Source organism: Phascolarctos cinereus, unplaced genomic scaffold, assembly GCF_003287225.1.
Source record: "Phascolarctos cinereus isolate Bilbo 61053 unplaced genomic scaffold, phaCin_HiC Scaffold_5;HRSCAF=322, whole genome shotgun sequence".
Taxonomy (NCBI): Eukaryota; Metazoa; Chordata; class Mammalia; order Diprotodontia; family Phascolarctidae; genus Phascolarctos; species Phascolarctos cinereus.
In genome coordinates this window covers 21,439,474-21,457,121 of record NW_027555958.1, presented here as the reverse complement: position 1 = coordinate 21,457,121, position 17,648 = coordinate 21,439,474, and the positions used below count along the sequence as shown (strand labels likewise).

The 17,648-nt window shown below is 49.1% G+C and overlaps 1 protein-coding gene across 4 annotated transcripts in view; it reads right to left on the bottom strand.

The window, feature by feature from the left end:
- CLIP2 (CAP-Gly domain containing linker protein 2) overlaps window positions 1-17,648 on the bottom strand; it is a 128,628-nt gene that overhangs the window by 68,163 nt on the left and 42,817 nt on the right. For all 4 annotated transcript variants that reach the window (XM_078154718.1, XM_021005655.2, XM_021005656.2 and 1 more), the window contains exon 3: window positions 6,522-7,072. In XM_078154718.1, coding sequence (XP_078010844.1) covers window positions 6,522-7,072 — 551 coding nt within the window. The remainder of the gene's footprint in view (window positions 1-6,521; window positions 7,073-17,648) is intronic.

The window sequence follows — 17,648 nt, the reverse complement described above, 5'->3', positions numbered from 1 at the left end:
CCTTGTTCATACCCTGGCTAAAGTAATTGATCGAGGTGTCTTCTCCCTAGAGGTCTTTATGCAGCAACCAGAGGCTCTTAGACACTCAAGATACATCAAAAACTGCAGAAACCAACAAGGTGTGGTGATCTGGGCTCTTGCCCTGGTTCTGTCACCAAAAAACCCTTGGGCCCCAGGCATGTGGCTTCCCCTCTCATTTTCTTCCTCTGTCAAATGAAGGGTTTGGCTGACTGCTCCCTAAAGTCTCTCCCAGCTCTGATGTTCAGTAACTAGCTCTATAGATAGGGAGGTTTCAGGCACTGTGCCAGGTGGTGGGGGAGATATCTGGGGGGCCCAGCTTGCACCCCTCAAAGATGACTCTTATTACTTGTGTGACTGAGCACCTAACTCCCCGAGACTCAGTTTCTTCAACTATTAAATGAGGGAGTTGGACTGAAAGGTCTCCAAGGTCTACCCTAGTTTGGAATCTTTGATTCTGTCTCCTCATTGTAGAGAGGAGGAAACTGAGGCCCACAGAGGTGAAAGGTACATACTCCGAAAGGCCTGCCCAATACCCTGGTCATCTTTAGAGAACATAAAAAGGAGGGGATTAGGGATGCAAGAAATGGGGAAGCAGTTCTGTAAAAGAAACCGGACTCTAAGTCATGACTGCCACAGGAAATCTGGAGTTAAGTTAGGAAGGGCAAGAAAGAGAGGAAAAGAGGAAAAAAGGAAGGAGAGGAGGAGGAGAAAAAGAGACTGAAAGGGAAGAAAGAAAGAGATGGAAGGGAAGTAGAAAGAGAAAGCAGGCAGGGGAAAGAAAGAGAAAGAAAGGGAGAGAAAGAGAAAGTGAGAAAAGAGGAGAGAAAAAAGAAAGTAAGAAAGGAGAAAGAGAAAGTCAGAAAAGAGAAAGAGAAAGAAAAGGGAAAAAGAAAGTCAGAAAGGGAGAGAAAGAGAAAGTCAGAAAGTAGGAGAGAGAAAGAAAAGAGAAAGAGAAAGTTAGAAAGAAAAGGAAAGAGAAAGTTAGAAAACAGGAGAAAAAGAAAGTCAGAAAAATAGGAGAAAAAGAAAGTAAGAAAGGAGAGAGAAAGAAAAAGTCAGAAAATGGGGGAGAGAAAGAGAAAGATAACAGGGAGAGAAGATGAAGTGACTTGGCAAGGTCACACAATTAGTACATGTAGAGCCAGGATTTGAACCTGGGTCCTCTGACTCCAGATACACTTCCCTTTCTCTTCTGTCTCTTCCTGTGGCCCAGATCTTAGGTCTTCTTCTCCTTAAAAGTTATACCGGGGGGGAAGGAAACAAGGCACAGTGAAAAGAGAGCTGACTCTGGATTCAAATCCTGACTCTGGCTTTTACAACTTGTATGACCTTAGGAAAGGCACTTAACCCCTCTAAGGCTCAGTTTGCTCCTCAAATTTGCAAGTGTCTCCGAACTGCGAGGGAGAAACAATCCAGTAGATGAAAGAGTTGGGATCCAAGAGGGTGCCAACGGGCTGGAGCATTGGGCTTAGTGTGAAACAAAATCCAGCAGGGACTAATGAGGAATCTTGAACATGAGCACAGAAAAATCAGCTATATAACCATAAGATGGGGGAGGCGCGGGTAGACAGCAATTGCTCTGAGACAGATCTGGGGATCTTAGTGGGACTGCAAACTCCTTATGGGTCAGCAGGAGGGCCCAAAAAGCCAAGGTGATCTAGGGCTGCATTAAGAGGGGCAGAGCCTCCAGGCATAAGAGGGAGCTGACAGCCCACTGTCCTACGCCCTTGTTAGACCTTAGCTGGAATGTGGTGTTCAGTTTGGGGCACCTGGTTTACAAAGGTTATCATATAAGGTGGAGAATGTCCGGAGAGGGGCGACCAGGATGGGGAAGGTCTGAACCATGGGAGGGTCAGCTGAAGGACCAGGGCCTATCTGGCCTGGAAGAGAGAATAATTCTGGAGTAGCTGAAGGGCTTGGAGGCATTCTGCTTGGCCCCCAGAAGTCAGAGCCAGCCGCCATAGGTGGAAGCTAGAAAGAGGCTGCTTTAGGGCTGACATCAGGAAACGCTTCCTATCCAAGGCTCCTACAGAGGTCCTTGGAGGGAGGTCTTCTAGCAGAGGCTGCACCAGTCAGGGGAGGCGCTGCTAACTGGAGAGTCAAGATCGCTGTAACACCCTAGGCATCTCTATCTACTCCTACCAATGATAACGATGACGTCCCAAATCACCTTGTCTTTATTTTGTGTAGACATGCCTAGACAGTCTTTTCTAATAGAATTGAAGCTCTTTCAGAGAAGGGCCTGTGTCATTCCTTGAGTTATGAGCTCCAACATAGTGCCAGGAATACAGTAGGCACTTAATAAATGCTTGTGGCTTGTTGAATGATTGCAAAGCCCCTCTCCCCGCAATGCTATCTTATCCTTGTTACTCACAACAACCCTGTGAGGTGCACATTGCCTTTCAACAAGACTATTGATCCCTTTAAGGCAGGGATCTTGTCCCCATCATTTCAGGGCATTTTGCACAGTACTGGGCCTCCTGCATGCACCTGATGAAGGCTAGTTAGATGGGCATCAGCTGCATGAGGGAGAAAGTTAGGGGGACCAGCAGGGAAAAAAGTCCTTGGACAGCTGCTTCTCTGGTCTGTGAGGGAGGAGGGCCTCAGCCTCTTGGGGAAAGGGCTAATTCATTCCCCAGCTCCCCACCAGCCACCACTGCCCAAGTCCCCCACTGGATCTGGTATATTTCAGAAGCAGTTTAAAGTTTCCTGGTGTTTAGTCTGGGCCTTGTTTACAGCTGGAGAAACCGAATCCTGAGCCAAGTGGCTTCTCAATATGATCATTCCAGGGCACGCGGGCACCAGCTGTCAACACCACACAGAATCCTGGAGAGACACTGCTTCGTCTGAGATACAGCAGCCCCTGCGGCCGGTTCCTCAGAAAAGCCTGGAAATCCATGAAGTTGGCCTTTGGAGTCCTTCCCCCTTCCCGTAAAGCCCTCCCCTCTCTTCTCCATTCCCATGGCCCATTTCTCTCTAAGCCTCAGTCTCTGAGGGCTGTCATGGTCAAGATGGTACCCGAGAAAGTATTCCTAATGAACTCTAATCCCAAGATCTTAGATTTAGACCCAGAAGGGACGACCATGGTCATCTAGTCTAACCCAGGCCTGCTTTGAAGTTAACCTTGTCTTCATCTGTAGCTGAGGGGGTAGCTAAGTGGTGCAGTGGATAGAGCACCGGCCCTGGAGTCAGGAGGACCTGAGTTCAAATCCAGTCTCAGACGCATAACACTCACTGGCTGTGTGATCCTGGGCAAGTCACTTAACCCCATTGCCTAGCCAAAAGAAAGAAAAAAAAAGAAAAAGGGGATTGAACTAGTTTCCCTGCTGCTGGATATTCTATTTTTTGTTGTTGTTCAGTTGTTTCAGACGTGTCTGATTCTCTGTGACTCCATCTGAGGTTTTCTTGGCAAAGATACTGGAGTGGTTTGCATTTTCTTCCCCAGCTCATTTGACAGATGAGGAAACTGAGGTAAACAGGGTGAAATGACTTGTCCAGGGTCACACAGCTAGGACGGATCTGAGGCCAGATTTGAATTCAGGTACTCCTGACACCAGGTAGCCCCCTCACAACATAGTAGATCTGATGCTAAACATTAGTACTGGCTAGTACCGTTCCACTTCCTATGTTCAGTGTAGGTCTGGGCTATAGCCCAGTGTTCTATCCACTGCACCACTCTGCCACCCCCCCCAACGGTCCATCTATCCAACCCCCAACCTGCCTCGGTTCTCCCCATACGGCCCCACACAAATCACCAAACCGTTGTCTGCCCTCCCCCCGCCCCCGCCCCTTCCTCTTCTCTAAAACGAGGCTGGACAAAATAATGACGATGATGATGACAGCATGTACTTATATATAACCTTGACATCCGCAAGGCATTTTGCACATGTGATCTCATTTTATGCTCACAACAAGTCTGGGAGGTAGGTGTCATTATTAGCCTCATTTTACAAATGAAGAAACTAAGGCAGACAGAGGTTAAATGACTTGCCCAAGGTCACACAGCTGGTAAGTATCCTCTGAGGACCCTTCATGTTCTAGATCATGGTCCAAAACTCATCACTTTACAGAGGAGGAAACTGAGGCACAAAGGGGTGGAGGAATTTGCTCAAAGTTAAGTAAAAGCCCAGAGGGATGTGGCCTCTCAGAAGCCAAAATGCTTTCCAGACCCCAACAAGTGAGTCTCTAAAGGTGGAATTCCAGGTATTTGAGCCAGGCTGGCAGGAGATGAGGTTGGGAAGCCCTTGCTAGGGAAGGCAAGTCCTGGCTAAGTCCTTGCCTTTCTCAGACGCAGAGGAAGCTCCAATAGGTGAGCTCACTGGTCGTTTCCCTACAGCCTCCATGGAGTGCTGGGCTCTCATCACTCATTGGATCAGGTGATGGGGACCTTGAGTGACACACTGGTGAAGCCCTCCACTTTACAGATGTGGAAACTGAGACCCAAAGAGTCTCAGTGCCTCTTCTAAGATCACACAAGTAGGTATTAGGCATTAAAGGTACAGTTCACATACCCAGCTCCTCTGACTCTAGAGTAAGTGCCCTTCCCACCGTACCGAGCTTGCTCAGCTGATCTGTCTGCTTTTTCAGCCAGGAGTCAACCTCACCCACATGCTTAGCCCAGAGCGAACACCTCTCTAGGGGCAAGAGCAGCTGCCCTGGCCAGGCAAAGCTAAAACCTTAGGAAGACCTACCCTATGACGACAGTACTCTTTCTTCTCCTCCCCCTCTTAGACTAGTCTCTTTTTGAAGCATGACTCAGGGGCCACCTCCTCCAAGAAGCGTCCCCTGGTCTCCCCTGTTACAAAGGCTCTCTCCCTCTGAAAATTACCGTGCATCACTGCATTTGGATACACACGGCGTAGACTCTTCTGTGTGTAGAGAACAGAAAACCAAGGTATTTGTGAGATGGAAGGAACTTTAGCAGTCACCAAATCTAAGCCATGCCCTATTTGACAAGTGGTCATTCAGCTTCTGATTGAAGACTTTCAAGGACAGGGAGCTCAGCCCCTCCAGAGGCAGCCTCTTCCACTTTGGGACAGCTCTAATTGGTAGGTTTGGAGCAGCTAAGGGGCACCACAGTGCACAGAGTACCAGGCCTGGAGTAGGGAGGACTCATCTTCCTGAGTTCAAATCCAGCCTCAGGCACGTACTAGCTGTGTGACCCTGGATAAGTTACTTCACCCTGCTTGCCTCAGTTTCCTCATCTGTAAAATGAGCTGGAGAAGGAAATGACAAACCATTCCAGTATTTTGGCCAAGAAAACCCCAAATGGGTCATGAAGAGTCGGACACAACTGAAATGACAGAACAGCAACTACATCGTTAGGCTGGGAAGCTCTTCCTGTCACCAAGCCTCAATTTCTCTCTTTGCCACTTCCTGCCTTGACTCCCGGCTTGGACCTCTGGGGGCCAAGCAGACCACATCTAGACCCTCCTGGGCATAGCAGACCTTCAGCTCCTCGAACCCAGCTCTCAGATCTCCCTTCAGTCTTCTCCAGGCTAAATATCTCCATTTCCTTCCTCCCAGGCCCTTCCCCATCCTGGCTCTAACCCCCCTCCGGCTCACCAAGGTTCTTACACTACAGCAGCCAGAACTGAACACACACCATGGCCCCCCCGACCCCAGATGAATGTCAGCTCAGAGAGGGCAGTTTAGTTTCTTTGGGGCCTTCGATCCCCGGAGCCCAGCACGGTACACAGTGACAGTGTTTGCCCCTGGCTGTCACCTGGGATTTCATCAGCATAGGGAAGGCTCTGATGTCATGACTTGTCACCAGAATGACCTGCAGCTCACTCACTGGCCTGCAACTCATCTTCTCAGAGCATCCCCTGGGACGCTGAGAGGGTAAGTGACTGGCCCACCCAGTACGGGTCTGAGGCAGGATTTGAAGCCAAGACCCCTGATGTCAAGATCCATTCTATAGACAGTTCCATGATGCCTTTCCGTGGAAGCTTTAAAAAAGTTACTGAATTGAATTGAACTGAAATAAAGCACAGCAGTCTTGAAACTTTAGAATCATAGAGAAAACCAAAAGAGTCCTTAGAATTCACCTCATCCAACCCCCTCTTTTACTGACGAGGAAAATAATGCCAAAAGAAGTTCCCTGAGATCAGAAATGTAGAGCCAGAAAGGGACATCCGAGGTCATCAGAGACAACCCCCTGATTTTACACGTTAGGAAATGGAGGCCCAGAGGCATCTAGAGAATTAGCCAAAGGTCACACAGGGAATAAACTCTTCTGTCAGACTGCAAGCTCCTTGAGGACAGGGACTGTCTTTTGCCTCTTTTTGTACCCCCACTACTTAGCACAGTGCTCTGGCACACAGTTAGGTGCTAAATAAATGTCGTATATAGTGGGTGCTTAATAAATGTTGAGTGATTGAAGTGGCAGTCAGTATGTAAATGTACACATGTGTGCATGGGCACACACACACACACACACACACACACACACACACACACATACACAAAGGGGCTGGGCAGTGCCGTCACTCACTCACCAGGACTCGATCTCCAAGCCGCAGATCCTTGTCCCCCTTCTTGACGGAGCCACTGTCTGAGAGGTTGGAGCCAGACTCGTTGCCTGTCTTCATGGAGCTGTTGAGGACGCTCTCCCGCAGGGGGATGACCCGGGTGGACAGAGGGGGTGTAGCCGTGCCAGAATGCAGGGACAGATTCTGGGCGGTCAGTGACTCCACAGAGTGAGCGTCGCTGCCCGAGCCCTCCGTGGTCGGCTGCCGCGTCAGTTTGGAGGGTCGGGTGAAGATGCCCTGCAGCGGCTGGCACTCAAAGTAGCGGACGCCACCCACGGAGCCATCATTCTTGCCCACGGGGTCATCCAGGACCACGCCAGCCCACTGGCCCGGTGCGAACTGCGTCTCTCCCAGATACTGGACGACTCCGGGCTTCACCCCGTTCACCCAGACCCGCTCGCCCACCACGAAGTCCCCGAGGAAGTCATCGCCGACTTCTGCCACCTTGGGGCACGGCTTCTCTGCAGGGGTGGCGGTGGCTGCCGTGGGTCCAGACGCCTGCTTGTGCAGAGGAGAGCCTGGACGGTAAGAGAGATACGGGCGTCATTAGGACAAGAGAGTAGACAGTGACAGAAGGACTTGATGGACTGCGTCTGTGGGGATGGAGGCTTGGGCCTGTCCCCAGGAATCATCAAACGTCAGAGCTAAGGGGGGAGATCCTAAAATACCACCTACGTGCAGCCTTCTCATTCTACAAATGAGGACACAGAGGCAGGGGGGATGAGGATCTGGGTTGGAGTCCTGGTTCTCTGACATGGCTGCTCAGAGGATTACTGACCAGATTACGGCCGTTCTTACTCACGTCTTTCAAGGACTCTCATTTAGGTACGTGTCATCTTTCGCTCTAGAACATAAGCTCTTAAAGGGCCGTTCAATTTTGCCTGGCACACAGTAGGCCTGTTAAATAATCGACTGGGACACAGGCACGCGAAGAGCTTCTTTGTTGGAAGAAACTTCCCGGTCAGTGTTTTGTTTAAGGCAGCAGGGCAGACTGGGGGGAGGGCACTGGACTTGAGGTCAGGAAGACCAGGGGGTGATGGGGTTCACTTTGTGCCAGAAGGGGCCTTGAAGGCCATCTCATCATAGGATCATAGACCTTAGGGGCTATCTCGTCCAACATCCTCAGGCCCAGAGAAATTAAGTGATTCCCCCAACAGCATGAGGAGCAAGTGGCAGAGATGGAAATCAAGCCCAGGTCTTCGGGTTCCAGGTTCAAAGTCAGCCTCAGACACTTACTAGCTGTGTGACCCTGGGCAAGTCACTTAACCCCTATTGCCTCCCCTCAAAAAAAGAGAAAAGAGAAAGAAAAAAGAGGGGATGTGTTAGACTAGATGGTGCCAGGAGGTGTCGGACCGTGTGGCCTCTGAGGTGCCTTTCAGCTCTAGCGCCGCAATCATATGGAACCCCGCGGTAATAATTAATTTGTTTTAAGCCAAGGAGCAATTCAGTGGCTCCTGAGAGCCCCGTGCTTCCCTCCTCTGCCGCTTTAGGAAGTATCTACAAGACAAGAAGTTAGAAATCCAAACACAACCACCCGGAGCCCCCAGTTTGGAAAATTCCTAACATTTAGGCAGAGGGCGGCCTCTCTCTTCATTAACACAAACACCAATTTCTAGTTAAGCCCTGGCCTCTGGGACTGAGACAAAATTCAGGCAACCAGAAAGAGACTTTGGGTGATAGAGGACAGCAGCAGAGGCTGTTTAAGAGCGCAGCGATTGTTTTTCTCGACGCCCCCCTCCATCCCTGAGGAGGCGGGCATACTAGTGGCTTCGGCCTGAGTCTTCTGCTCTGAGAGGCCACAGGGCCAAGGGCCTCAGGCCAGCCTGCCCCCTTTCTCCTTTCCCCGGCTGCCCTGGGCTGCCGCATCTTTCCAGGTCGGCTCTAGATGGCAACCAGACTGTCAGTATCTCTTCCTGGTTCTCCGCTCAGCTCCTCAGGGTGAATGAGAGCAGGCTTTCTTTGTAGGTGGTTCCTATTGATTCAGTGAAGACATTTTCCCACCCATCAAAGATAGCTACTTTCAAGTAAAGTGGGAAAATCAATAGTCAGCGGACTTCTACCCAGATACTACTAACTGGGAGACCTTGGGCAAGTCACTAAACCTCCCTGGGCCTCAGTTTCCTCATCTGTAAAATAAGAGGCTTGGCCTGGATGGCCTCTGAGGTCCTGTATTTGATTCCATGATTCTACGGTCCCAAATCCAGGGCTCTTACTGAAGGGATACCCGGGATCTCATTCCAAAGCCTTTGGGAGCAAACTTTGTTTTCTTGGAAAGTAATGAGTTCTAAGCTTTTACTATCGCCTGCTTTTTTCCTCTATAGTCAGGACCCCCTCCTCCAGCCTTCTACACACACACTGTGACCCCCAGCTGGTCCAGGTAACCATCTCCTGTCCAGGAAAGGGCTGGATCTGCTGGGCCAGGGGCAGCAGGGCTTCCTGTGCCCCACCTGGCATCTGGAATCCAGGGCAAAGGGAGCCTGAGCTTCGGTCAAGGACATCTTGAGGCTGTTAATTCATTTGGAAAAAGCATGTTTCTCTGAGAGCCTGTTAGCAATCAGACTGAGATCAGGAAGCCTCCGGCTCCCAAGCCAGCTCACAAAGCCTACCTCCTACCAGGGGAAGGCAAGGAGGGGATCTGTTAAACTCCTCTTTTTCTCCCCACCCGTCCTCAGAGCCTTCAGCCTGGGTCTTACCTCCCTCGAGTTCCATGAACTGGGAGCAAAGCAGAGCTGGGAGCTGGGACTCCTTCGTCCTTCCTATGCCCACACAGACCCACTGACTGGCTGCTGGGCCTTGTGGAGAAGAGGGAGGAGAATTGGGGGAGGGGGAAAGGGAGGGAGAGAGGGAGAGACTTAACCCTTCTGATTCCTCAGCCCTTAAACAAGGAATGTTCAGAGTTAGGAAGACCCTGAGTGGTCAAGTTCGAACTGCTCATTTTAAAAGAGGAAGCAAAAGCTGAGAGAGAAAAGAGACTAACCCAAGCTCACGGAAGGAGCTAATGGAAGGGGCTGAACTAGAACCCAAGGCTTTCTTGTCTCTCACTCAGGCTGGCCCTTTTTCCATTTCAGGGTTAACTGATCAGAGACTATATTAAAGAACTAGAAGGGGAGGGCAGTGGCCACCAGGAGGGGTCCCAAGGTTGGGGAGGAGGGGTGGGCATCAGCAAGACCCTCAGTCTGAATCCCACAGGAGAGGGCAACAGGGGTATGGGACACAGGAATGGCTGAAGCAACTGGACTGACACGGGAGAGGAAAAGCTGCCCAAAGGGGACAACCCAACCACAGAGGAGAAGCAATTCAGGAGGAAACAATCCAGAAGTCCACGATATGCCATGTGGGTGAGGACGTCCTGGAGAAGAGAATACCAGATCACAAGAGAGGGCAAGGCAGGGCAGAGGGATAGAGACAGAGGTGGAGGAAGGGTGGAAGCCAGGCTGCTAGAGGGAGGGACTGAAGGAGAGAGGGAAAGGCAGAGAAGGCTAAGGTAGGAAGGGAGGGAGAACAGAAAGGGGTGGAGGAGGCAGACAGTGAGCCCTTCCAGATGCTTCTGGTAGCACATGGATTTAAAGCCTCTCACATGTTTGCCAAGGTAGTAAAGGGCCTGGAAGAGGGAGAGGGGTGTCCACAAGGAGAGAGCAATTTCTTGCTAAGTAGTAGTGGTTGGTAAAGGTTTAATTAATGACTGTTTTTTGGGATATGTATTTTTTCAGAGGAAAAGTCATATCTCAACACAAAATAATCCAAAGGAATGGGTTGGTAATGGTGGAATTTCAGGCATGGTTTGGATTATATATATAGCCTCTGGAATCTCTTCTGACTCTGAGATTCTGTCCTGCCAGATGTGGGATTTGAACCCAGACCTCCCTTGCCTCCAAAACCAGTGTTCTTAAAAAAAAAGTTATTTTCTTTTCAGTTCCAAATCATCTCCCTCCCTTCACCCACTCACCTATCACAACTCATGACCTTAGTTCTTAAACAAGACAGAATTTCTGTCTTTAAGGATGGGAAAGGTTACTGCGTAAAAGATGTACTAGACTTGATCTAATTTATAGCAGGTAGAAAACAGCATCGCCAACCTCAGGGAGTCTATGGGATGAGGGTGTGGTCAGCAACTGAGACACACATAATCCAACCCAGATCCCCAGCATTAAGCTGCTTCTCAGGCACTTGGCCTGGCATGCCTTCCCTTGCTCAGCCAAGGCCCAGGGGTTGGAGGGCAGACAGCAAACATCAAAAGTGTGCTCCAGGCTGGCTAGCTGAGTCAAGGGAACCTGTTCTTCTAACGGCTTCTTTCAGATCCAGAAACCTAAGGCATACAACAAAGAAATGAGATGTGCCCTGGCTGAAGGCCCAAGGGAAGGGACAGGCCAGGGCACCACAGCAGCCACTGTCCAGCAAATCCAGAGAGAGCTTGGTCCAAGCCAGTGGTGACCCCAGTCAATAGTGAGTGCCCAACTCACCCCAATGGGCCAGAAATCAACAGAAGGGAGCTTCAGGACAGGCTGAAGTCTAAGAACACACACACATACACACTCACACACACACACACAGACACACACACAGATATACACACACACAGACACACACAGACACACACAGATACACACACACACAGACACACAGACATACATACACAGACACACAGACACACACAGACACACACAGACACACACACAGACAGACACACACAGACACAAACACACACACACACACACACACACACACCCAGATACACACACACACACACACACACACACACACACATATACACACACACACAGCATTATCAGGAGAAACTCCATTTCCTGCCTCTTTGTCTTTGTATAAGCTATTCCCTATGCCTGGAATGCCCTCCTTTCTCACTTCTGCCTCTTAGAATCCCTGGTTTTCTTTGAGGCCCAGTTCACAGAACATCTTTCCAGATCCTTTCTGATGTTAATGGCCTCTACCTCCTCCTCCAAACCTGTCTACACAGCAAGGTGGCACAGTGGATAGAGTGTCAGGCTTGAGTCAGGAAGACCTGGGTTCAAATCCACCCTCAGACACTTAGTACCTGTGTGACCTTGGGCAAGTCACTAATCTCTGTTTGCCTCAATTTCCTCATCTGTCAAATGAACTAGAGAAGGAAATGACAAGCCACTCTGGTATCTCTGCCAAGAAAACCCCAAATGGGTCAAGAAGGGTCAGACATGGCTGAACAAGAACCCTGGAGTTTGGGCTCTGTTTTCCCTCCGTGCTTTACTGTTTGCACAACTTTGACTTGGTTGTCTAAAATGTCTCATAATTGCTCTGCGTTTTGCTTTCTCTCTCTTTTCTGTGCACGTGTTGCTCCCAGAAGCCACTAAGACACAAATGACTTTCAGTTTTTGTTTGACTCTCTAGGGCCTACACCATGGTAGGCACTTAATAAATGCTTCCTGACTGAATGAAAAGACCACCAGGAAGATTTAGAAGGGGAGGTTTAAGGCTGGAAGGGCCTTAGAAGCCATCTCGTCCTACCCCTTCATTTTACAGATGAGGAAACTGAGGCCCAGGGTGGTTCAGTGACTTGCCTGTCCATAGTCACATAGCTAGTAAGGGTCAGAGCTGGGGCTTGAATCCAGGTCTTCCTGACCTCAGGTCTAACCCTCTGTCTCCAAAAAACCCCTCCAAAGGCCCGTCTAGGATTGGCTTGGCCGGGTCTGTCTCTCCCCTTCCAGCTATTTTTATCCAGGGCTCTCTCTTGCCCTTCCTTCCTCTGCTCCCTCAGGCGGCTCAGCTAGACGTTCATGGGCACCTACCGCCAGTGATCGGGGCCAGCGACTAAGTGCTGCAGGCTCCCCCTGCCCCCATAACTTGGCTTCTGCCTGGACCAGGCTGACCCGGGCTGGTGGGCCAAGGAGGGGAACAGCGAAGGCTTGTGCTCAGACCCTCCGGCAAGCAGCTGCTGCCACCTTAATCCAACCCCAGGGACCAGAAAATGCAGCCTTGGGCTCCAAACACCACGAGCCAGGCGCCTGCCAGGTGTCCTGGAGCCAGCTAGGTAGAGTTTCGGGAGTTCCTTCACCCACCCACCCCCACCCCTGCCAGGGTGTCTCTGCTCAAGTTCCCTGCAGATCGGCCTCTCCAAGGCTCAGCTCAAAGAAAATAAAGCAGCCATTGACAGAGGAGCCTCCGATTGTAACTTGGGATCCTCACTGCTGATCTCCAGCCATCTCCCTGAGAGCCCCCAGAGCTGCCTAGCCCCTCTATGGATAGCCTTTCCTCTTCCCAGGCCCCCATCCCAAATTCTGGAACAATGAGCCATGATCAAACATTGATGGTGGACGGGCTTCGCTAGGGCCCCCCTCACCATCCAGGAACTCTCCAAAGTGCTAAAAATCTGTTTACCGTCCTCCCTACTAAAATGTAAGCTCCCTGAGGCCAGGGACTGTCTTTGCTTTTTAATTTGTAATCCCAGCAGCTTGGCATACAGTAAACATTTAATAAATGCTTTTTCATTCATTCAAACCACCTTGGGGCCATCAAGTTCAACCCCCTCATTTTATAGATGAGGAAACTGAGCCAGAAGTTAAATGACTTGCCCAGGGTCACACAGTGAGTAAGTGTCTGAGGCAGGATTTGAACCCAGGTCTTCTTGACTCTTGAGTACTAACATACTGCCATTTGAGCTCCCCAACAACGCTGTGATTTAGGCAGATGATGTGCCATTATCCCCATTTTAAAGAGGAAGCAACTGGGGCAGACACAAGTTAAATAGGTGTCTGAGGCAGGATTTGAACCCAGGTCTTCCTGACTTTTGAGTCTAGCATATTCTGTCATTTGAGCCTCCTAATGACCCTATGAGTTAGGCAGATCTATTATTATCCCCATTTTAAAGAGGAAGTGACTGAGGCTGAAAGAGATTAAGGTATTTGCCCAGAATTACACATTTGTAAAGACCTGGAGCATAGTAGGCACTCTGTAAATGCGTATTCCCTTTCTGTCCCTTCCTTTCCATTTGATGTCATTAGTGGGATTGGAAACCTTTTCCTGACCCCCAAGTCTGGGAGTCTAGTCACTCCCTAGTCACCGCCCTGCTTCTCAGGCCTCTGAGACCAGGACTAGCTACCTCCTATCCAGGGGTCACCTGCTGACCAGGCCAGGCCCCTCCCTGGGAGTCCATGCATGCCACAGTCCTAAGCCTGGGGGGCTGCCCCATCCGGTGGCATGACCTTTACGGCCCACTCCCAACTGTGAACCGTAACCGCTGGGCTTCAGGCGTTAGGAGGCTGGCCCAACACGACAAGGAAGGGAAACCTCCTCCTGGCTTGGGAGAGGTCACTGGAACGGGCCGTGGTCTCCTGATGTCGGGGGCTACATCTTCCTCCAATACGCACTGGAGCAGCAAGAGAGCAGGTCAGAGTTCTAAGCTGATAACAAGCCCTTCTGGGGGCAGGAGTGCTGGGCTGGAAGAACCTCAGAAAAGCCACCTTGTCCAGCCCCTACCTTTTATTGGGGGGAAACTGAGGCCTGGAGAGGTTTAGGCAACTTCTCCATAGTGACACAGCCTGATGCCAAGTCTAGCTCTCTACCCACTACACCACACTGTCTCCTCAGCAGGCTTCCCTGGCCAGGAGTGTGTGCTGAATCAGCATCATCAAAAGTATTATCAGGAAAACCACTGGCTTCCCAGGTTGCCCAGGAGAACCTCGTCTGGGCTAAGGAGACAAGAGAGGACCATGACGTCTGCTACGTTACAATCAATACCACTGAATGGCAGCACCACACAGGGGCAGTATGACATGATGGGTGGAGGGCTATCTGGAAGCTAGGAAGACTTGGGTTCAAATCCTATCTCTGACACACACTAGCTGTGTGACCTTGGACCAGTCTAGAGCATACCTCACATGACTAAAAGTTGCAAAGATACAAGAGGAAAGATACAAAAATACAAGATAGAACTAAAAGTTGAAAAGATATAAGAGAAAGTTTCCTGGTCTGGGAGTTCCCTATATCGATGAAATACTAAGCCCAGTCTCTATCATGACTTTTCTATAGCAGGATAAAGATGCCTGTTATACCTTGGAATGTTAGGGCTGAGAGAGATCTCTGATCCAGCCTACCTCCCAGTTACAGAGGAGGAAACTGAGGTACACAGAGAGGAACTGACTGACCCAAGATCACACAACAAGATGGTGGTAGAGCTAAGACAAACGTGACTTTTTCTTTTTAAATGAAAACACCATTTTATTTAAATCCAACAAAAGCCCACCCACCTGGCTGCCAGGTGAAGCCTTCCCTAGAGCTGAAACGTTTTCTCCACAAGGGCCCTCTTTCCCTTTGCTATGGGGCCCCGAGCAGTTGGCGAGCGGCTATCAGCTCCTGCTGCGGAATTCGTTCTGGCAGCAATCTGCCCGGCTCCCCTCCTCCACCCCCAGCAGTAGCCCTCTGCTGACCACCCATGCCTGAGACGACCGTTAGCTCTTCATTTCTTTGAGAATCTAAGGCATTTGGGTCTCCATGATTTCCCTTACTGGAGAGTAGAGGCTCCTGGGAAATGAGATCAATTCTAAGATCATAGATTTAGAGCTGGGAGGTACCTTAGAGACCATCTCATCGAGCCCTCTCTTTTACAATGGATGAACCCAAGGTCCAGAAGAGTTAAGTTACCACATCAAACAACTAGTAAGCAGCAGAACTAGAGCATGGTAATGAGCCTTCCACCCACTAGATATGCAAGGCTCCATCCCATCCTTTCCTCCATCCCACACATAACTTGGCATAGGGCTGAGGACGAAGCAGGTGATTGGAACCCGAAGGAGTACAGGGCACAGCATTATTATAACCAACCAACCTCGATCCTGGAGAATGGATGAAAACACCAACATTCCTCCGTTACTGGAGAGGTGGGGGACTATGGGTGTGGAACACTGTATATACTATCATACATGGCTGATAAACTGGTTGGTTTTGCTGAACCTTTTTTTTTTTTTGTCTTTGGTACAGTGGGGAGGAATATATTCAGAAAGGAATGTGCTATAAAAACAAATGGCGTCAATTAAGATTTCTAAGAAAGGAAGCACACCCCTGAGCACCCAGAGCAAAATTAAATTAAAAATAAATAACCTTCTGAGGCTGCTTCCAGCTCTGGATCTGAGTTCCAATGTATTATTTTTAGGGTTACTTTTCATTGAAAAGATTTGTTTTTGTTGACTGTTTCTGTTTAGATTTTGTTTCTTTAAATACACTGGATTTGGAGACACTTAAAGACATGGAGTTATGAAGACTTGAGTTCAAATCTTGCCACAGATACTCTTTGGGCCAGTCACATAACTTCTCTGGCCCTCAGTTTCCCCATCTATGAAAAAAGGGGATGAGACTCTATAGTTTCCACAGTCCCAACTCAAAATCTATGATCTTATTCTAATCTATAATTAATCTAAATAATATATTATCTAATAATCTAATAATATTCTAATATCTAATAACCTTACATAATATAATCTATAATTCTAATCTATGATTCAGGTTCTAGTTCTCCTGCTTATCACCTGGATGACTTTGGACAGATCCTATCCCCTTTCTGGGCCTCAGTTTCCTCACCTAAAAATAAAGAGGTTGGATTGAGATGATCGCTACAATCCCTTCTGTCTCTGGAAGTCAATAGTAATCTAAAAACTCTAGCAAAAAATTTTTTTTTCTAATTTGCAGTTTCATTTTGGAAAGGATAAGTATAAGGCAGGAAATCCCCACACACCTTGTTTTCGGTTTTGGTTTGTTTGTTTTTTCCTCTGAGTTGGCTTCTGGGAAAATTATGGGTATATTTTTTTAGCTCTATTTAGAACCAGTAACTGAGCTGGGGGAACTCCTTTCCATCCTCCTACCCCTTAATCCCACTGTCACATGCTGACCTTTAGATGGGGTCCAATCACATTCCAGGCATTTGTGCAAAGGGCCCATGAGCTGAATCACCAGGAACAGAAAAATGCCACCTACCTGTTCCTGGGGAGAGCTCAGTCTATGATTTCTGCCCACACTCCTCAGCTTCCCCAGGCCTATGAGTAAGCCTTCTGGGAAAAAAGTCATTACCTCAGAAGAAGCTCTCTGCATCATCAACTCCATTCTAAGAGAATGACTCTGAAAGCTATTGCCTTCTCTAGTTAGGGAGAAAGCCTTCCAAGATTCCGTCCTTGGAGATAAAATGAAAAAGCCCAAATAAATAAGAAATCTGAAACGTGTAAGCAATATTGTGAGCCTCCTGCATGAAACCCAGACCCTAGCTTTGAGAAGCTAGGGTTTTTCCATCTTTTTCACTGATTCACTCATCAATCAATCAATAAACATTTATCAAGTGCCTATATGTGCTAGGTGCCGGGCTAAGCACTGGGGATACAAAAAGAGGCAAAAGATAGATTCTGACCTCAAGGAGATTACTGGAGATTCAGTCCAAATATCGGCAGTTTCACAGTTTTGCCCAAGGCCAGGCCCTATTCCAACCAGAGCTATTACAATAGATATTCTCAAAGAAGGTGCAGCATACCCCTGCGAAAGAACTCAACAATATTTACCATCTAATAGGACACTAGGTATAGAGCAGGAAGGGATCCCTGAGGATATCTAGTCCAACCTCTCATTTTACAGAGGAGGAAGCTGAGGCGTGATTTGCCCAAGTTCACAGAGGTAATAAGTATCCGGAATGCAAGTTCAGGTCATCTAGATCCAGAGTCAGGGCTCCTTCCACTCCTACCAAAAAAACCACAAACGGCCCAACATCAAATAGAATTAAGTAGCTAAGTGGCCACTTGCCATGTACCTGCGACGGGCCATCTTAAGGATCCTGTGGGACAGCAGAGGGGGCAGGAGGAGGGGGAGGGGCCGTGACTCATGCTGGCTGCTCTGGGTCTAAGAGGAAAACCCTTCCTAGGGAAGGAGGGCCTGGATCCAGGGGAGAATGAACACCAGAAGCCAGGTGGGCTCAGGGCCTGGAGTCCAAGTCCATTCAGTAGGGTGGAAGGGGGAAGCTGAGGCTGAAAAGGAGACTTCAAGCTGGGAGAGGTAGGAACAGAAATCAGGAAGCTCATTCCCAAGCATCATAACTGAAATAACACAAGAAGACACTTTCCCCTCCCCTCC